The following is a 23,117-nucleotide window of genomic DNA, read 5'->3' on the forward strand; positions in this document are numbered from 1 at the left end:
AATAGTATGTTGATAAAATTGGAATTAACGCCCCTGCCCTAAGAAAACAACAAACTGTGTGCCTTCTTTTAGGATTTAGTATAGGTTTATTCCGAGGATGCTGTTTTCCTTCCATAGTCCAACATACCTGGCAAGTCCAAGCTGGAGTGGGGCTGGCGTTTGCATGTGTTTGCCCTGCAGTGGATTGGTTCCTAATTTATAGTTGGTTCCTGCCTCGTGCACACTACTGGCATAGTCTCCCAAGTACCCAGCACTCCTTGCATGGTGTAAAGTTGATTTGGAATATGGATATACAAACTGATGTTTTCACATACTTACAGTACATATAATTCTTTTTTTATAGATTCATTCACCTCCTTCAGTCCAACTTAACAATTCACATTTTTTAATTCTATAAAAGGTATGATAGTGTTTTTTTCTCTATTGTTCGTCTATTGATATAGAAGTGAAAATTGCCTTCAGTAGATCAAAATATCAATCCACAAGTGCGGTATAGCATATAATTTAAACAGGGCCTAGTTAGACTTGTAAAATGCTCACACGAGGATAAAAAGTTGAGATTCCTGTGTAACTTTTAAATTGCTTCTCTTCCATAGTGCAATACCATATCTACTGTTTCACCATACATTGTCCATTTTTGTGTTTAAAAATGCATTTATTAAGTTATCATCTAATAGTTTTTGTTGCATTTAAATAAATGTATATTTACTTACATAAAATTTTATTTGCTTCATATCTGTCCAATTTAGATCCTTGTCAAACTCCTTTTCTGTGTGCTGTGGGAGTCTGTCCTCTAACAGACTCCATCAAGAGCTTATATCGATAAATTTCATTAAAGTGCAAATTACAAAGAATTGGATGCATGTACTGCAGGAAGCTGTGTTTTACCCTGAAACATTCATTAATCCCAAGATTTAAAAAGTAAAGGCAGCCACAGAGGGAGGTTGTCACTCCACAGAGATATTAAAATGTGATCATATGAAATTAATGGCTATTGATTTTAATACAGCCATTACAGCGTGCTCATATTTTTTGCCTTATGTCTCAAAATTGGTTTTGTGAGATGAGCTGGTTGCAAAATTCAGGCTCTCATAAATGCCATACATGTTGTTCTGCGGGGCAGACTGAGCTCAGCAAGTTTAACATATCTTGTGTGCCATGGATGCAAAATTTCTGGTATGGATTCTGATAGGAGATCCAGTAAAGCTTTGTTTTTGTCTGATGTCAAGGCAGGTTTAATAAAAATCGTCAGTCTACTTTTAATTGTTTGATCTCTCACCTTTTGGCTCCTGAGGTGTGAAACACATGACAAACAGAAAAAAGAGCTACCTTGATATATCCAGAAATTCTTAAAGCTATAATTAAATATTTCAGTTTAATGTAAATAACATATGCCATTCACTTGTTACTTTGAAAATATAGATAGATAGATAGATAGATAGATAGATAGATAGATAGATAGATACTTTATTAATCCCAAGGGGAAATTCACATAATCCATAAATTTCTCACGAAAATATTTTATACTTATCATGTGATATGTAAAGAACAAAGAAGAAAAAACAATATACTTTCGATCAGCATAAAATTCATACCATATTAATACTGCAGGATGATGAAATGCAATGAAAGGATAAAAGTAGATAAAGCTTGACACCGGTAAAAATAAACAAGCTTGAAAAGTGAATATGAAAAATAAGGATTTCCTTTCCTCTTCATAATGTTCAGTTAGGCTGATTAGAGATTCAGAATTGCCTGTAGCGGCTACCGACCTAATGAAAATTTCTCAAAGCTGTCTGCTAATTTATAACTCAACCCTCGTTTATAAAACCATTTTGCCTTTTTAGTTAAGTAAGCCAGATAATGCCACGGAGCATGCATGGATGTGAATGATACAGGACTCTGGCAGTGGGCTCTATACATTAGTTCATTGTTGTATTTGAAAGTGACAAGGTGGGGAGAGGGATTGTTGATGTCCATTCAGACATTCTTATAAGAAGACTGTTATTATTATTATTGTTGTATATTTGGTTGACACATTTGTTTGAGGTAACTTTACAAGATCAGGGTACATTACATACATTTTTTTAACAGTTGAAGCAAAGACAGTGTAAGTGACTTACTTATAGTCAGCAAGTAAATACTGTATTAGCAGTTTTGTAGTTTAGAGTCCAGCATCTTAGCATTGCATCACTGATGACATTCATCTTGAACTGCAATATGACAGATTTTTCAAATGTATCAATAATCCTTTAAAAGGCATCATTTTCACATTTTAAGTCTATGCAGGTAAAATAGCAGCATCCACTACATTAAGATTTACAATAACACCAGAGTCTGCGGTGGGTTGGCACCCTGCCCAGGATTGGTTCCTGCCTTGTGCCCTGTGTTGGCTGGGATTGGCTCCAGCAGACCCCCGTGACCCTGTATTTGGATTCAGCGGGTTAGAAAATGGATAACACCAGAGTACTTGGGAGCTGATAAGAATTAAGCAAAAGATAGACTAAGGTGAAAAAGCCCTGAGTAGACCTCCAGTAGGAACTGTGTTTCCCTCTGAGGATCACAAGGTCTTTTACACAACACTAGGAGAGTATCAAAACCTACAGTGAATTTGTTAATAGATTTGACTTTATTAAATGCTTGTAAAATACACTAGATAACTCTGCAGGTGGTTGTGAAAATATATTTTAAAATATGCAGCTGAAAACTAACAAAAGAGTGAGGGGGAAGGCAGACTGAGAATTTTCAGCCCTGAATAAGTAGGTGAATGAGCTGTAAATGATCGAATAATAACTTCCAGATGATTCACACGCATGTCGTTTTAATGCAGCACATGTGAATGTTGTGATCAAGGCACTAGGGGGTTTGGAGCAGGCACAGATTAAACAGCAGCCAGTTTTTAGCCATCTAACAGATGTAGGAGTAGCTAAACGTTGTGTCTTTGCAACAGGTGATGGTAACAATAAAGATGTCAAGATCTTCCATAACCACAGTTCTGGTGATAGGAGGTAGCTTTTTGGTGAGAATCAACAACCTTAAACACAGGCTTATCTCAGAAAAAATGAACTCTGTCACGTAATACCCCAAAAAATAAAATGTTGACATATTTATGTCAATCACTCAATTGTCTGTTATTATGTGTTCATTTAATGAAAAGGCTTATCTTGAATACAAGACAAAATTACATGGTAGAAAGTTACTGTGTAATTTTCAGTTTGTGATGCTTCACCACTGTTGTATTCTCTCTCACTTACTTATGTAATGTGTCTGCATATAAACAGTATAAGGTATTTAATTTAAATTTGAGTTTTTTTGCTTAACTCAATGTTTGATGTTGATTTTTTCCAAGAATTGCTCAGACTGGACTGTGTGGTAATGTCCAGCACTACATGTAGGAATGTTACGTGCTAAACAGCATGGTAATGCTGTTTGAAAACCCTAACAAATGACTGCAGAGTAAATATTTGGTTTATTCTTCTATGTAAGTCAAAAACTTGCAGTTCATGTGGTGTTGAGAGAGAGAGAGAGAGAGATACAGAGAGAGATAGAGGTTAGGAGCACACGCTGATACAGTGCATTACCGCACCCACCACATAACAAACCAACGGTGGATCCCAGATTGGGACCCAAGTGCAGCCATGCAACGGGTGACACCTCAGCACCACACAAGTTCAGATGGAATGGAACCAGTGGGAGGTTTTTTTTTATGGTGGCCAGAGTGCCAATTCTGCCACCAACACCCAGATTTTTCCCTGCAGGTTGGAGGGCTTACAAGCAGGGCTAATGCAGATTAACGTCATACCCAGGGCGGATGTGGTGTTGGAAATTACAGAAATACAAGTTTCTAACTGGTGAAGGAAAATATTAAATTGAAAAGTCAAAGACAATTTCTAGTTTGTTATGTTTCACCATTTCACCTCACTTCTGTCATTGTAAAATAGCCACAATTTGTGTTTAGGCAGTTTTACAGGACATTTGCTCATCTATTGCATTTTTGTTCCTTTATAACTGCACATAAGGTGATAGCAGCTCTTCAAGCTCTGTTGTATCAGAGAACCAGAAAATTATTTTTGATGAACTCCATATTTATTGGCAGTTATGAACAAAGATAACAACATAGTGAAAAATTCTGACAGATGAAAATGTTAAGTTACTGTAATTATATGAATGCAGCAGTTGGGCCCTTGTTTATTGAATCATCTCTAAATGCAGGAACTATGACAAACCCGGGCAAGTGTAACAGCCAGCTTATGCTGCGATTCTGGTACCACAAAATAACAAAAAAGGCCTTCAAAAAGACCCACAAGAACCACAATCCAGCCACAATATAGGCCTTACCCAGGAAGCCAGATTCTAGGCGAATGGTAGGCTTCAAGTCAGAGTAGGCCCCAAAGTGGAGAACAGGATTTTAAAGGAAAATAATAGCAAAGAGTCTCAAAATGCTGAAAGTTCAGCCTCCAAGGAGAACACCGTAAAAACGCTGGCTGGTGTTTAAAGACTTATTCACAAAAATCTGAAAATATTACAAAATACTCAAAAGAGCAAAAGACAGGCAAAAGAAGTTTCCAACAAGGCAATCTGTAAGAAAGCAAATCCAAATACAAGATACTCAATCAAGATCCTAAGACAGAAGCAAAAAAAGTAAGTGTAATTAACGGTGAGCAACTGCATTGCATTGCCTATCAGCCTTTACAGGGCTGGAGCAGTCCTTGAACAGTGATGGACAGGTGGCCCCACCTCTTGAAGATCCACTCACAAAATACATGGAGCACAGAGGCACTTGAAGAAACAGTACATAAATATTTTTAAGCATAACAAAATCAATACTATATTAAATATATTGACTAAATGATAAATGAACAGAACAATATTAACAGAAATAACCATACTAAATAATTCAAGCTGAAAAATGAATGAAAAAACATAAACAAAGGAAGGAGCCCTAGTCAAAACACAAGAGTTTGTACATATTTGCAGTATTACGTTAATTGTGGGCTCTTGAAGAATTCGTGAGCCCCAAAAAAATGTAAATGGGTGTTTTAAGGAGGCCTAACTGCAGATTTTTAATTTCATCCCTGCTCCTTTTCCCTGGTGTAATGATTGATGTTTCATTTTATCACTTCATTCACAATTGGGCTTCTCCTAAAGCATCACATCCTTAGCATTTTTTTCATTAGGAGAAAAGAAGATCTCCCACCAGCTCATCAGCGCCTTTTGATCTTTTCTTTCATATGTTGACCAGGCAGAACTCTACATGTTTTCTAAGATCTGACATACTCAGTGGGCAAACTTGTGTAGACCACTGTCTGTTGAGTTTCCTTTCTTTCATGGCTTTAAAAGTGGTTGCAAAGACAAGTAGACTGGCCAGATGCCTGCCCTTGCATTAGGATATCATGTTCCAGAGCAGTATCTTTTATTGTTATTACCCAATGAGCAGAAACATCTCTATGTTAGCTCAAATTGCTTGAGTTGCAAAACTTTTATGATTGTACTAGAGAGTTAAAGATTTTCTTCCCTGTCTCCCAGCACTACAAATGATAAATGGATAAGTACAGAATAAAAATGCAGCAGTGACATAAGCTTTTTTTATCCATTTCCACCAGATATAAAAAGAATTGTGTTTAGACATACAAACAAATTATAGGAACAGTGAATGTCTAGGTAAGATTATTCCCTTACCCATTTTCAAGGTCCCCCACACATTTTCCAGTATGAATTCATCAGCATAAATTAATGTGTTGGGTCATGAAAAAAATAGACAAGAGACTGCTGTATTACTACTTGCAGTGAGTTTTTTTTTTTTTTTGGTGTCCAACCACACTTTTTTTTTAAACTGGACTCTGGGTGATGGCAAAGCAGATTCAAATAACATGCATATCTACGGATCAAAAGTGTTGTCACAGTCATGTCTAAAGGGAATAAGAGTCAAGGCCAAAACAAGCCTGACATCTTCAGCAAGCTGCACAGTCTCATTAGCAGTTTATTTTCGTTGTGCAGAATCGCTCCTATTATCACTGATGTATGAAATCTGCAAGACATTATTAGTCTTTTCGACCAGTTGCAATTTCCTAATTGCAAAACAGCAAAAGAACAAAGAGGCAATTTAGACTCAAGTAGCTGATGAGATTCACGGCAGAAAAAATAAAATACTGTCCTGAAAGACTCATATATTTCCAAGCCAAAAGAGCTTCATCAATGTCAGTGAAGTGATCTGGAGGAAACATAAAGTGACAATGGCCTTAAGTGATGAGGTGATATCATTTGTAATAAAAGCAATTGGTGAGGTCATGCTGTCGGAGAATTGTGACAACCAATGAAAAATTAATATTGGGTTAGGATAAAATACATATAATGATGTATACAACAGCTGTATCTTGTTTTTCTACCTCAAACCTCCTCCATAAACACAAACACACATGCACATGCTGTATATATATATATAGTTTTATTTATCTATCTGTAATGTATAAGCTTTAAATCTGTGCATACATTTCTGAACCTACCTAACTAACTTAGGTGCTTGACAATAAGTGAGGATCTAGCCAGTAATATGGTGGCAGTCCATCTTGGGATACACACTTACACTTATACAAGGCCACTTTTCATTGTATGTGATTCTGTTAGATAGATAGATAGATAGATAGATAGATAGATAGATAGATAGATAGATAGATAGATAGATAGATAGATAGATAGATAGCATTATTGTCATTCTGTTCAAAAACAATACATTTACTGTGCATTCCTTGGAATACTATTTAAGAGCATTCACAAAAATATAACTACATAATACATAAATTATATAAAAAAGTAAAAGTATTGCAATTCTGGTAGAGTGTACACAGTCAACAATATTTTAAATTCTAAACAAAATTACATATAAGGCTACCCAAAAATTGAGTGTTGGAAGTGGAGTCATTTTTTCACTAAGTTCGGTTCAATGATGTCTCTGAAATAAATTCTATTTTTGTGCATGGATGTATGGGTTTACATGGCCCTGTAGCATCTCCCAGATGGCACCAGGATAAAAGTTTAATGTGCATAGACATATGTTACTGTATACATACTGTAAATGATTTTCAAATTGTTCTCCTCTGTCTGTCCTTTTGAAAGGATTACATTATCAGCACTGAGCATCAAACAAACTTTAATATGGATACAAATCTATCATTGTGTTGATTTGATTTTGATTTTTTTTTAATATACTGTTAATCCTGTCTTTTTGTACCTCCTTTGGGTTCCTAAATTAAAAAAAATGTCGTCAGGCAGTGTGGCTTAGCGACTAGGAATGTGGACCTTAAACCACAAGAATGCCTACTTCCTGCTTCCTATGTCACACTGAGCAAGTCACTTAAGCAAACCAGCACTTCATATATATATATGATATATATATATATATATATATATATATATATATATATATATATATATATATATATATATATACATATATCTAGCCCAACACAATACATGCATTTTAGTTATCATGACATTGGAGACTAGTGGTGTATTGCATGATGTTTGGACATGCAAGTAAGAATTCTATAGAAGAATCACTATACTGTACATATGAACACTACATTCACTTGGTAAAATGTATCTGCAATAATAAAAAATGTAAAATAAGAAAATTAAAGAGTTTTAATTTTTACAGACAACATCAAACTACTTGACTACAATGATAAACTGTGAATAAGTAAAATAGTGAAATGAAACAAAAGTGGTGATCTACTACTTGCTGCAGCAACTTCCAGTTTTGTAGTTATTATTACTTATTGTATTATTGTGCTTATTGTATTATTACGTATTTTTGTAGTTATTATTACTTTTTGTGATAATTTCTGATTTAGTTGCTTTATTTGTAGAAGACTGATGATTTTCATTTTCTCACAAAGGAAGTGGCTTCTCGCACAAAGCTTACAATTTCTGTCTGCTAGTTCTGCCATTTGAGAAGACAGACTCCATAAGCGTCATTCATAGCACATTCATACTTTACCTACAGATTATGGCTGCAGGATCAGACAGAAATCATTTTATCAGCACGCCTTGCATATGCTTAGTCATCTCCCTGACCTACTCTCAAATGTGGGTCACATACACTGATTTCTTTAATAGTCCTGCATATGAGGCCCCTCTTTACATAAGGGTCTATAGAACATTGAAGCCATAGGGCTTGCATTTTACAGATGACATCATCAGACTATGCCAATGTTACAGTGAATACTGCCCTCTGCTGGAGCTTGCTCTCAACTTGTCAACACAGCAGTGCATATTGTCCTTTAAAAAGTCTGTTTTGAATGGTTCTCTCACTTTAAAGAAACTAACTTCCAAATGTTTCCGTGACTGTTGGCTTCCAAATTCTGTCACAAGTTGTATACTGAAGAAAAAAAGATAAACACTTAGCAAAACATGCCATTGGTGAAGTATTTTATATTAAAAAATATGATTTCAGTCTTTGTGTCAGGATTGAATTGCATGGAATGAAAATGAAACATCAGGTATCTTAAGATCCTTAGAGTATTAAAATCAATGTAAAGTGATAACCTTGAGTATAATTTTCTTCAACAGAAGATGTGCCTTCACATAAATGATCAAGAATATGAATTTATGAATTTCACAACATTTATCAGTTTTGCTCATTTCAAAGTAGTGTTTGATTTTAAATCACTTGATTAGTATAACAAAAGGCAGACTGTCAGATGCAGGCTATCATTTCATACAGGAAGTTTGAATAAAACATTTTTGCAACCTGTAGGCTGAAAAGAAAAACAAGCAATTAAATGTAAATGTGTTTATTTTAAGCAATACTGAGCAAATTGCAACTGATGTTGTCTCTGTGAATGACTTCCGTGGTACAGATATCAGTTTTCTATCCATAGAGTCTTTGAACAAAAAATATCACAACTGCCATTGTTGTCAACTTAAACTGAAATTAAACTGGGAAAACTGGACAATATTCCCAAATATTTTTCTATATGTGCTTAATCCAATCTAGGATTATGATGTAATTAAGCAGCAGTGGGCACAAGGCCCAGCCAGGGTATCGAGTTCATCACAGGGCCCACTTCTGCACACACCCATGGTCACACTCACTTATGGAATCACAAATTACTATGACAAGCATGTCTTTGGAGATGAGGAAGGTACCAAGAGGTAAACCCACACTGATGGCACGAGGAGACTAATCAAATTCCATATAGTCAGTAATTGGTGAACGTTTAGAACAAAAGAATCCAGGGTTTATGAGGTATCAGTACAAACTTATGTGCCGTTTTGCCACCGTCAGTTTTACTAATCATCACATTGACATTGTTCATTTACAGCTTGTAACCATTTACTTATCAAAATCTCTGAGAGGAACACCTTTTCCACTGTATCAGTACTAGTATTATGCTACCCTTCTAAGATGGAATAAATCTCCGTAATCAATGTAGACCTTAGCATTAATGTTTGCAGTGCACCATCTATTGGGATGTATTTTTTATTGCGTGTAGTAGTAAACTTCATCATATTTGTCATTTCAAAATATGGTGCATCACAAACATTTCTAATAATAAAATTAATTACTACAAATGTTTGGGATGTGCCATCTATTGGAGTAACAAATACAATGCATATAAGTCTGTTTTATGCCATTTGGTATAGTATTTATAAAAGCAATGTTAATGTTTGTGATGCACCATCTGTTGGAATAACAGAGACATAGCAACCAGACAGACACTCAGGCACTTTTCATTGTATTCGTATTCATTTCATTTCTAATAAATTTCAATTAAAGGTTCCTTTTTTTCTGTTTCCACTCTTCATGTCTACAGCTTTGGCTAAGTTCACATTAGTATGAACCATTTTCAAAAGGTTTTCATCCACAGTAACACTTTAGATCATTTTTCAAACATTTTCCAAAACTCTTTTCAATTGGTTTGTCAGCCAAGACAGAGAGATGTTTCTTTGTAAAGTAAACACAAAGTAAATGGAAAGACTGAAAGCACAGGAAGACAAAGAGCACCTGAAGAAAACTTTATCCTGGACTTCTTTGTCTGGAGAGACAATGGAGAAACTGCTTTTAAAGGTTACATACGAGTGTAATGTTGCCCAAGCCATGGAAAATATATTTCTGGTAGGTCTGCCAAAATAAATATGGAGAAATATTAGAGTGCTTCAAGATGCAGTTAGGAAAGAACAATCACTGCAGAAAAGATGTGATCACAAAGGAAGTTATCACAGGAAAACTTCAGTCAGTGTCTGATAATATGAAAATCATACATAAGTGTTTTCAAAAAGCTCGGTTTTCCCTGTTCACACTGCCTGGCAAGACCCAGTGTTTTTAAATTTATACACTTCAGAGAACATTTTCAAAAAGATCAGTTTTCAGTGGTCAAAAACACCATTTCAGGCCTTAGTCCTGAAAGTGTTAGATAGAAGGATACAGAGTGTAGTCCCTGATCAGGATATTATAGTGGTAATGAAATATGTATGTTATTGTCTGAGTTTATAGAAAATACTGAAGTTAAATATCAGAACAGCAAGAAACTAAAATCCATATTTGACCAGTTACATGATACTAGTGTCCAATCACTCTTCAAGCTAGTAAGGGCCGTGTCATTTCCAACATCTTCCCTTCTCATCTTGCTCAACTTTGCTTCATTACTCTGCATTTCTCCTTTCCTTTTTTCCTTATATTTGATTTTTTTGGTAGCAACTGCTTGCTTGTATTTGTATTATGTTATAGCTATGCAATATATCCAGGGGCATATTTTTTCTTAGGCATTTGAGAATGCTGTTAAAGGCTCATGAGATTATCAGATTAATTTTGCAAGGTTATTCTGAAGATTCTAGCATCCTGGTTTTACTCCTGTTTCATGAGTAGTTGGAGTTTTTGTCTGTTCTCAAGGAATGTATTAAACCTGTAGAGAAAATAGGCTTAGAGACAAAAATCATTTTTCACATTTCTTTATGTTAGTCGTGATTGGACTGGTAGAATGTACAGCACTATGCCCCTTCACACTTATGAATATTCAGAAGTCTAGTAGAAAACATAACAATTAAATTACAGTCACTGTTAATCGCTAAACCTTTCTGCATCCATTTGCCTCTTTTTAGATATGACTACGTGGAGGTTCATGATGGTGGTGATGAAAACTCTCATCTCCTAGGGAAGTATTGTGGAAAGATTGCTCCTTCACCTTTGCAGTCAACATCTCCTCTGCTCTATATCAAATTTGTGTCAGACTATGAAACTCATGGAGCTGGTTTTTCAATCCGTTTTGAAGTCCTCAAAACAGGTAAGATTTTAAAAGTCATTAAAAACAAAATTTTCTGGTTTTAGAAACAGTATTCTTTTTGTCTTTTTAAATGTACTTAATGAAACATTCTTCTCCTAGGTCTGATCCACCATTTTTACCTTGCCTTTCACACAATGCTTATTTGTATACATTTACAATGTTAGATATCATTGCTGCCCTTAATTTATACAGATCATATACATTCATACAATGTATGTTTGAGATCCTTCTTCTGTGAAAAAGTATGTAACATATTCTGGACCCAAAGCTCTGCATTTAGTAGTTAACTGACACCACTGAGAGGACAAGTTCCACATTAATGTACGAGTCTTAAATTGACTAGAAAGGGTGTTTTGGAGTGAAGAGCGGGAACTCCGTTCAAGTTTACGTTTTTGTGCTGTACTTTTTCCTAATTCCCAAGACAAAATTACACAAGAAGCTAGTGGGTAATTTTTTTTTAATTTAGGGAAAATAATTGCACCCTAACATCACTTACCGTTACCATGAAAATATACAAACTACAAAATTAGTGTTGCCGGCAGCCAAGAGCCTAATCTGGCAGCCTTCAGCCTTAGGTTGGATTCTTTTTAATAGCAGGGCGCGCTTAAACACAGGGACAGATTGACTTACACTTGAAAAACCTAGTTTGGACTCATAGTGTGTCTTTGGACTGCAGAAGAAAGCTAAAGTCACAGACAGAGGGAAAGTATACAGACTTCCCAGCCAGAAGTCAAACTTGAGATTCAAGGTGACAATATTAAAAAAATTGCACATTATCTGGTGCCAAAATGATAATGATTAAATAGTGCTTTGTAATGGACCAGCATCCCATTAAGAGTTTGCCTTGAAACTGATGCTGGCAAGATGGGATCCGGCTAATATTTACCAGGATGAACATTGAAGAAGTATAGGAAATGTCCAAATGGACACCCAAACAATACTCCCCTTACTTTATTGTCCAATCTAATATCAATAACTGCAACTTAATTAAAACTTATTTAGGCTTGAGATTAAGCAAATGTTGCAGCTCTTACAAAGATGTAAATGCAAATTTTATTTTTCCAAAAAAAAATCAGTGCAGCTGGAAAATGAAAGTAAATTCACAGTGTTTTCCCGATTATTTGTTACCTTATAATGCTAGTGTCGTGCATAAAATCTATACTATATATAGTGTAAGCTACCTAGAGAAGTGATTCAATGATTTAAGAGGACACATTCTAACATAAAGTACTGCAAATTATCCAAGTGTGAGAGAGTGCTGATGTGTGTGTGATGGATTGGCAGTCCATCTTGGGCTCGTTCCTACCTTGTGTTCAGTGATGCTAATACAAATTTCTATCATCTGTGTGAACTGAATAAGCAGACAGAGAGATTAGATAGATTATTGGATGTTCTAACATATAATATGTTATTAAAATATTAAAACATGAAGACATGAAGTCATTTCTTTATGACAAATGAACCAAAAAGTGCATAATTGCATTATTTCACAAAAATATTGCATTATTTTGCAATTATTTATTGCATTATTTTAAAAAGCATATTATTTCTCAAAGATATTGCCTGCAGTTGCTGTTGTTATCGTGCACATGCATGCTTCTATCTAATGACATCTATTGACAGAGAGATTAAGCACGCACTTAAGTGCAATCAAGTGAAAATAGCAGAAGAAAAGTTACAGGTGTACAGTTTTAACTAGAGTAAAGTTCAGTATGTTTAGTACAGGTGTTTTAACATTGCCAGAGTGGTAGTCATAAGCTGTCATTCCTGCCTCAAGTGCCAGGATCTGGATAGGTTTTGCATGTTGGTCCCGTGCATTTGCAGATTGATTGTTAGCAGTGAGTATGCTTAAATGCACATGATTACTTTTTTGAAGTTTTGATACTGAACAACTGAAATGTGTCAATAATACTTCACATTTAACCAAATCATGTAGTCCTTCATGTGTTCTGAAGCAATTAACACACGCTAGCATACTGTCTGCTATGTTTGCTTCTTGCCTCAAACCCAGTGCTGCTACAATAATTACTGGCTCACACTGAGCCTGAACTGGGTGGTCTAAATTCATCCCTCAGCACATGCAGGATTAAATATGCGGTCATGTGTCGATATACATCTGAACAAGTTAAGGTGATCTGTATCTATGCCCCGAGAGCCATAATAAGGTATTAATGTTCTAGAAATTCCCAATACCAGCCACAGTTATAAATCTTTCATTATTATCATTATTATTTCACAAGGTCTCATATGTTTTCTGACTCTTCGTGGGTCCGTTAAAGTGTTATTTGATTGGCGTCGCTCCATGTGACTAACGTATTCAGCCAACACTACCTCCTGTTACAGTGTAAGGCTTACAGGGACCAGGTGAAGACTTGAAGATCAGTTTTTGCTATTCCATATTAGCAGTTAAAGTATGCCTTACTGGTGACCCATACCAGATCCACAGAAAGTCAATTAGCAAAGACTTGTTCACTTTGTGAGTGACATACGACAGTCCAAAATGGAGCCATAAGTCTCCACATAACTGTATTCCCATAAAGTCTGTTCAGTTTTTGCCTCTTGATTGGACACTGTGCATGTCTTTAATTTTTTCCTCACTAGCTGTCACTAAACAGCAGAACACATGTGTGCACAATAATATTACCAACCCCAGTGGGTAATGACTGTTGTGAAATAACTGAATTTTTTTTTAAGTGGTGGGAATAAGCCTCTATAAAAATGCTTACGTTTAATAGCATTAATTAAAATGTGTTTGTTTTAAAATGCTAAAATAAATGTACAGAAATATTTTCACATTGTTTATGTACGTATGTTGATTTGATACAGTATAATTATTTATCTTTCCACCTTTAAGACTTCTGAATTTCTGATTTAAGTTTAGTGTGGTTAAGTGCAATGACTGCCAGCTGTCTGTCACAATTCACGTTGGCATTATCTGTTGGTGAGCTCAACAAGCTTGGTGCTCCATCAGTGTGGACAATGAAGCAGTAGGAGCTGGCTAAGGGAGCATGCACTAAAAATGAACAGAAACCATTTTATTTCTGACATTTAATTAATATAAAAGGTGTTTACCGTTTTGAGCCAAAATAAAGTTTCTAAAATCATACAATTCTAACACACTGTAGATTTAAAATTTGTACAACAGATTGACTTTGTCTATTGAAAAATTAGATAAACATATCATCTACTGACTTATTTGATTAAAAAAATAAAAAAACAAAAGCATCTCATTGAATATGAATGATGCCAAGGTAAGAATAAAAATCTGTGCTTGTGTCATTTAGTAATAAAAATACTTTTTGCTTGCCTTCTCTTACATTTATTTAAAAAATTGGATTACATCTACATACTTCTATTAATCAGTTTTGATACTGAGTTGCTTGATTTTGTGTTTTTTTGGTTTGATCTCACAGTTTGTCTTCTTCAATTAATTGTAAAAATATACACTGAAAAAACAAGAGAAAGGAAACACCCTGATGTAGTAATTGTTTTTAAAATTGTGTTCATATTTCAGTGGTAAATAAAAAATTGCCTTGAGCAATCAACGCTCGTAGTTATTTTTGCTGATGGATTATTACAGTATATGAATAAATGAATTGTTTAATGGAATGCAGTTTCTGTATGGTCGCAGCACTAATTTTTATCCCTCTCTCTACACAAACAATTTATTGTGCCTAATCTAATACATCTACTCATTAATCTCCTTTGATTCTGATACTGTTTATAATTGCTGTTTCTAAACTGTTATACTTTGAGGCTTATATAAAAAGTTTTGGAAGGGAATTCACCATGAGAAATGTTATATAATGATAAGAAAGCATCTTTATCTAGGTCAGATAAATAGTTAGACAATAAAGAACCTATTTATAAGTAACAGTAATACATTTTAAAAAACAATTGTCAATGTCAAAATCATGCAGTTAACAAGTAACAGTGCATTGTAACAGACTGTTTAAGTGTGGGTTTTATCGAACTCTGCACATCAAACTATATTTGTTATGCTAAATTGACCTACAAATATGGCCTAGGTCACAGTCACAACAGTTGGTCATGTGTTATCTTAAATATTTGTCGTTTTGCCTTTTTACATTGTTTACTCACCAAAAAAATGGTGTTACATTGATTCATTGAGAAGACACAACTTTACGGTCATACATGAAAATTGTATTTTAGTGATCAATAAAAGGAATTGTAGTTTTTATCTGTAATAGCTTTGTAAACGATAGATGGTCCTCATGAGCCATCTCCAGAATAAGACAAAGAAAACCAAGTAATACAAAAAAGGTATATTTATTACTAAGATAAAAAAAGACTAGAGAAAGTAAAACATAAGGACTAATAGACACAACAGATGAACAAAATGAAAGAAATAATCTGTTGCCTCATTTGGGCCCCTGAGACATTCCTTGCATTACTATGCAATAAGTGGGGTACCTGATCTGTCTTTCAATGAAGTACCACATTAAACACTTCTGTTCCACACATTCTGGACCTTAATAACATCTCTGATTTTTCTTACTCCCACAGTTTAGCTTATTAATCTTTTTATCCTTCCAACTACAAAGTCCCCTAGGTGGTGGCCAGAAGGTGCCTTTATTCCTGGTCAGGAATGTCTTCTGGAACAATCCTCCAGGTCAAAAATAGGTTCTTAAACTTTTTAAGTCATCCTTTTGCCACTTCTCCTAGATGCCCAAGATGCCCCTTCAATCCTTGACCTTAGCTTTCTCTTAAATCCTCAATTTGCATGTCCACCACGATGTGCAGTAAGAAGCCATTTATAAAATACTAGCCACACTACCTGCCGTAGTACAGTAATTAAAAATATTTGTTGTCTCTTGCCCTATGTACACTTTCAGGTACTTTCTTCAGTATCCACGTGTGTGTGAACATTTCTTCTCCAGTTCTCCCTCTGCTGAGTGTGTTCCTGTAAAGTTTGCTTCTCTGACTCTGTCATTATTCTTGAGAAGGCTTTCTCGCATCCAGTCCACTTTTATACTTTGAAGGTGACTCTTTGCATGCCTTCTATGTCCTGTTTTTCCTCCTTGTGTATCTCACACTTGCTCTTCCTCCTTTGTCATGTCACCAAAGCCAAACTGACCAATCACACCAAAGCCAAATGGACCAATCAGATTACTCAGATGAACTGGACACTCAGACTTTTCTTGTTTTATTGTATAGTACAGTACCAAACTTTTTAAGAGACTCCTGCTTCAATCACCAAAGTTACCAAACATCATTCCACTTCAGATTGGTCCAAAAAGGACCTTCCGAGTTCCTTATTTCATGGGCGGAATTAATGAGGTAGCTCTGGGGCTTGAGACACCACAAAGGATTAACTGAGGTTCTAGAATTAATCTCAAATAAAAGCTACCTTTTCTCAGAAGTCTTTATAAATATGTTGATAATCAATAAATACAATAATTAAATTCACCCTGTCATAGGAACTTTCTTTTTCACTTTGCCTAGCCTTAAAACAACATTGAAACATTCTGTATAACTATAAATTAGTTTACTGGTCCAAATTTAGCTTGAGAGAGGTTATTTCAACTTAGGTAGTATATTTTGTATGCAGTATTTTCTACTTTTACACGTGTAATAGCCGCTCCTTTTTACAAACAGATCCTCAACAACCAGTACAAGCAATGAACTGAGCAAATCTCTAACATACATCACACACACCCTGGTAACAAAATATTTAATGAACAAAAATGTTTTTTTAATGAAGTAAATATAAATGCACATGCTGTTATATGTACTTTTTATTTTAGATAGATTTTTGTCATTTAATTTAAATATTTAATGCTTATTTATGGTAATATATGGGGTAAAAATAATACATTATTTATATGAAATCTAATTGTGTGGTTAGTATTCAAGTAATCAACAGTTACTTCATAAATATAGTGCACTTTATAAGCCATATTGAATAGTCAAAAAAATAAAATGTATAGCTTTTAATGTACTGTATTATTAATGGTACTATAAGGCAGAGTTTATTTATACTGACATCATATCAGTAATTCAATACTTAACCTATTCTGTCTTTGATGCATGGTTTGGAATTTCTAAACACTGATGGTTTCTGTCAGAGAAGAAGTGACGGCCTCTGCAGGTTAACATCCAAACTTTACAAGAACGTTTGTATCAAAAGCATGGAGGCTTCCGTCATGTTAGGTTAAGAAAAGGAAAAAAGAAAATGCCAGGACATCAAGATGACTTTCACATGCAGTCTCCTTTGAGTTGTTGCCATGAAGGCATTTCTAGCAAGAGTGTGCTTATTTTCTAGACTAGATACAGGGGGTCCTCGGGTTACAACGTCTCGACATATGACGTTTTGAGTTTACAACGCTCACTCCTATAAAAACTTTAAAAAATTGAGACATGAGAAGGAATAAAGGTAAGGATTTTTTTGCACTCTTTTTCTGTTACTACAGTACGGTGTACAGTACAGTATATTTATGTCCTTTTCCTTTTTCTGTGGCTTAGTTGTGTTTTTATGTTCTAGATTATGATTTTGCAAATGTATTAGGATAGGCAAGTGGCTTAGGCTAGGTTGTGTTTCGACTTACACCAAAACATCACTGTTGTAGGAACGGAACTGTGTTGTAACCTGAGGACCCCCTGTATTCCACTGCTGTATGCTGAAAGGTTGTGCAACTTTCAAGGATTTTAACATTCATTGGTCTTTATCTATTCTGGCCCCTAAAGGGAGAAAAATCCCAGCAGACTTTCTTTTTTATGGTAGCTAGCTTTTCTCTTTTTTATGCTGTAGCTTTCACAAATGTGAATGATTAACTCGGTGGTATGCATTTAGTTTTATTTTTCTTACCAGCTGTTTGTCTAATCATTGACTAAAGGGCTCTAATAAATGTAAAGTGGTTCACAACCAATAACCCCCTTGAAATACCACTGAAGGTCTTTTGATTGTGAAGTTGCCAGATAACCAGAAATGTGTCACGAAACATCCATTCTTTCATTTCCTTTACCCACATTTTCCCTTCACAGAAACAGAATCCAGTTGGGAGGTCGGTCCATTACAGGGCACACATATGGAAAACTCTTACGAGGCCAAATCAGAATCCTCAATTAACCCAAAACTTTCAGATGTTAGAGTAAATCAGCTTACCAAAGAAAAAGCAGGGTGAAAATGCAAACTCAGTACATATAGTGGCCAGGCTAGGAATCAAACTTGAGTCCTTGAAGCTGTGAGGCCATGTTGCTTAACACTGTGCCATCTCCTATTTTATGTGTAACTTGCCACGGTACCTGTCAAAGACAGGTAATGGAATTATTTTTAAATAGTTGTTATCTCTTGCCCTAAATGTACCTTCAGCGCCTTTCTTCTGTGTTCACGTGTGTGAACGTCTCTTCAGCGGTGCTCCCTTTCTCCAGCACATTCCTGTAAAGCCTTCTTCTCAGATTCTGTTACTGTTTTTGAGACTCCTTTCTTGCCTCCTGTCTGGTTTTATAATTTCTGTCTTTGAAGAATGTATCTCACACTCGTTACTTTCCGTTTCTTTGTATTATGAAAGCCAAACTGACCAATCATACCAAAGCCAAACAGACCAATCAGATTGCTCTAAAGGGATGGACACACAGACCTTAGTGATTTATTATATAGTAGATTGTTGTGCATCCTGTTATCCTATTCATATTTTAACTTAAAGTGTGTTATTTGTGCGTTTTTAATAATAATCCACTTCTTCACCACCAGCCAGTGTTTCAGCAGTGACATGAGATGAGTGATGTGAGAAGTGAAGCTTAGAGGAGAAAATGTACTTACAGTCTGATGAAATAAAGTCATAAGTGCAGTTTTATAACCAATACACTCAATGTCTACCAGACACATAGCCGTAAATGATAAAATACAGCCATTCAAATATCTAGAATATAATTTATAATAAATAACTGTAAAACTCTATGAAAACTGATATTGTAGCTCTCTGGCAGTTTTCCCAGTGCTGTTATATTTTACGTGCAGCTTGAAACTTTGTGTAAATAATCATTTAGCCACATTATTTTTATGTGCTTGGGGCTCTCTTTTTACTAAAAATAGGGAAATAAATCAGGATAAAAAATAAAACAGTTTATAAGTGAGCACCTGTCACCATTTTCAATAATGTCTTGAATTATGCTCTCATAGCCGCTCCAGAAATTAATGCAAAGCAGTAGCTATAACAACAGCTTGACTTAATCAACCTGAGAGTGAGCACATCTAAATCGCAGTTCAGTTGTATGAGATGTCCTCAAAAATGTGTTTTTTACTGGCAGTAAGTGAGCAAGGGCTTGTCTAATATAGGACAGGTGTGCTGTGACTCAGGGCAAAGTATGGTTGGATCACAAAACAAAGTGTTCAGTTGACAGCCTTCATCTCAGAATGAGCAGACACTGTGGAAGAAGTGCATTTTCTCACAAAGCCTCAGGTTAGTAAGGAAAAATGGCACTTATGGGTGGCATTTTAATTCATGCATTCTGAATTCAAACAAATCACTAGAGCCAGATAACATTTATCCTAGACTGCTTAAAGAGGTTAGCGAGTACATATATAAACTCTTAATGGGTATTTGTTGAAAATCACTGCACACTGGGGAAATTCTTAAAGACTGGTAATATCAAATGTTATTCCATTACATAAAAAAGGTGATTAGACAGATGCAGGTAACTTTAAACCATATAATTTAACATGCATGATGGGTGTATAAATGAAAGCAATTATTAAGGAAAAGACTAAGTATCACATGGCCAGAACAAGTGTATTAGTTAGCAGTTAATAGATCTTTACAGGGGAGAGGCTGTGTCATTAATTTACTGGAATTCTATGAGAAAGCGACAAAGGCGTATTACCAGAAAAGGGCATGTTATTATTTATTTAGATTTTCGGCAAGTATTTGATAAAAGTCCCATACGAGAGGCTAAAGATCAAAGTAAAATAAGTTGATATTCAAGGTGCAAAATTGGCTTAATTACTGAAAGCAAAGGTTATGGTTTGGGAATGTTTATGAGTTAAGGAAGCATTAAAAGTGATGTCCCTCAGGGTTGAGTGCTGTAGCCACTGCTCAGTTTAATATGCATAACTGATCTTGACAAACATTTAAAAAACAAGCTGATTACATTTGCAGATGATACTAAACTAGGTGGAAGGGTGGTTAATCTAGCAATCATCCAAATTAATATACACTTAGGCATAATAAAGGCTGGGCGGCACGGTGGCGCAGTTGCCTCGCAGTTAGGAGACCTGGGTTCACTTCACGGGTCCTCCCTGCGTGGAGTTTGCATGTTCTCCCAGTGTCTGCGTGGGTTTCCTCCCACAGTCCAAAGACATGCAGGTTAGGTGGATTGGCAATTCTAAAATGGCCCTAGTGTGTGCTTGGTGTGTGTTTGTGTGCGTCCTGCGGTGGGTTGGCACCCTGCCAGGGATTGGTTCCTGGGATTGGCTCCAGCAGACCCCTGTGACCCTGTGTTTGGATTCAGCAGGTTGGAAAATGGATGGATGGATAATAAAGGCTTGGGCAGATTTGTGGCAAGTGAAATTTATTCTAAGTAAGTTTAAAGAATTACATGTAGGTTTTAAAAATGTTAGATTTGAATACAGAATAGGAGGTTCGGAACTCAAGGTCCTAGGAGTCATAGTAAATTCTTCGACATCTACATCCAGACAATTTAGAGAAACGATTAAGAAGGCTAATATGTTGTTATTTTATATGAGGAAAAATCAAACAGCAAGGGCAATTTGAAAATTACATGGTATTCGCACTAGAAAGAAGCTAACGCAATATAACATGTTCGCTTTGGCTTATGGGTAGTTTGAACACAAACAATGCAGTATTCTGCTGTTAGTCTAGTTTAAGTAAAAATAGCATGACTCAACAAAAAGTTTATGAATGGATAGAAAGGTCTAAGGTGGGAAGAACAAGTGTAATCTTGATCTGTTCAACCATGAACATCTTGCACACAAGCAAGCCCACATCAACATACTAATGCCTTCATCATGGAAGAACATTGGATAACATTGTCTGCTGTTACTGCACATTTGGATATCAGCTATGGACCTGCAAATGCCAGAGAGCATGATGACTTGAGGTACCGTGAAGTTACCGTGAAGATGGATACCCAAACAGCTTACTGATGAATTTCAGTAAGTTTCACTTCCTCTGCCTAAAGACATCTTACTATGGTGCATTGTTCAACAATAGTACAATCACTTAGTGGATCTTCCATGTTCATTTGACCATGGCTTCAATTAGACCAACAACAGAGTGCTTCGATGAACATGTTAAAACGTCTCATAAGCCATCATGAATGTGTTGTATTGCGTCAGCTTCTATAAATTGCGGTTACCACATTGTTTTCAAAATGCCTTTACTTTTTGATTTACCTTTGGATATAATACCATGTGAAATACAAGATAAGGGAGTTTAGGATTTGGCATTTTTATAACACACTTGTGAGATCTCACCTATTAAACTGTACTTATTTTTGGTGTCCATATTACGAAAAAGATTTAGCAGCACTAGAAAAAAAATCCAGAAAAAAGCAACTAAGGTGATTCTAAGACTGAGTGTCATGAACAAGTGGTTTCTCCAAACAAAATCCTAAATTGAGACCTCCAAAGTAGCTAGGAAGTAGGCTGTCTAAATGGGTAAATGAGCTTTATAACAGTTTTATTTTACAAACTGCTCTGTAAGAAAAGAAGCAGCACAAAATTCACAGAAAGAGTTGGTTTCAAAAGCAGGCAATCCAGGGGCAAATAACACCCAAAGACTCAAATAGAGCAAAAAGGTCAAAACACAGAAATCCAACAACGAACAAAGCAATAATCTTACAGAACTCACTTACACCGAGTGCATGCAGTGTACAACAATGAACTGTGTGTTCCCACGGCCTTTAGAGGATGAAGGGAAGTCCCTTGGTTGTGATGGATGGGTGGCCCCATCTCTTGCAGAACCACTCACAAAATACAAGGAATACAAGCATGAATACATAGAATTAAAATACACAAAATAATGAAAGGCAATATTAGCACAAACAAAGGAATCAAACATGAACAAAAAAGGGATAAAAGGAATTTGAACAGAAGCTGTGGAGGAACCCTGGCTGAAACATAACAGTGAGGTAGGAGTTATGAGTAATGATTGAAGGTGCTGAACATTATTAACAGGAATTTAGAGGTGTCATGGTTTTATTATTTAAGTTTAATCAACAAAAACAGGCACATAGATTGAGGACTTTTTATGGAGAGATTAAGCACAACTAAACATGACGAAAGTTAACAAATAGCGTGTGAGAGAGGAGTACTTCAAAGAGCTTCTCAATTCGATTTAATTTTTCAGAAATTAAATGAAAATTGTTCTAATATCCAAAACCCCGTTATGCCAACAGAGCCTGGCTTGGCAGCAGAGGGTGCACTGTAATATCCAGCGTGAGTGCCTGATTAAAGTACATTTCTTGTTTTACTCCAAACTTATTTGCAATGTTCATTCTTATTTTCATTATTCATTATGATTATGTCTAGTGTGTAAGAAAATATAACTAGAATATTACAAACTTAAAATTTAAACTTTTAATATTTTTCTCTCTGTGGTTTACTCAACTTTTTAACCACAGTATACAAACATGTAATAGAACAAAGGTAATAAATGCATAAATTCATTTGCTCTGTCTGTTTTTCCCACAGCCTTGTAAAATTGTCACCATAATTCTCTTGCTTTATTTTCCATCACTTTTGATGTGTTTACAGTTTTAACGACATCTGTTGTTCCATAATAAGCTGAAACATCTGCCACCAATCTGTATGCATTGTGTGATAGTTTTGTTTGGGAAAGAAGTGCTGATCAC

The 23,117-nt window shown here is 35.5% G+C and overlaps 1 protein-coding gene across 2 annotated transcripts in view; it reads left to right on the forward strand.

Annotated features, from left to right (window-relative positions):
• Nucleotides 1-23,117, forward strand: part of nrp1a (neuropilin 1a) — a 135,004-nt gene that overhangs the window by 27,307 nt on the left and 84,580 nt on the right. For both annotated transcript variants that reach the window (XM_039753568.1, XM_039753569.1), the window contains exon 3: nucleotides 11,101-11,282. In XM_039753568.1, coding sequence (XP_039609502.1) covers nucleotides 11,101-11,282 — 182 coding nt within the window. The remainder of the gene's footprint in view (nucleotides 1-11,100; nucleotides 11,283-23,117) is intronic.

This window comes from Polypterus senegalus, chromosome 5, assembly GCF_016835505.1.
Source record: "Polypterus senegalus isolate Bchr_013 chromosome 5, ASM1683550v1, whole genome shotgun sequence".
Taxonomy (NCBI): Eukaryota; Metazoa; Chordata; class Cladistia; order Polypteriformes; family Polypteridae; genus Polypterus; species Polypterus senegalus.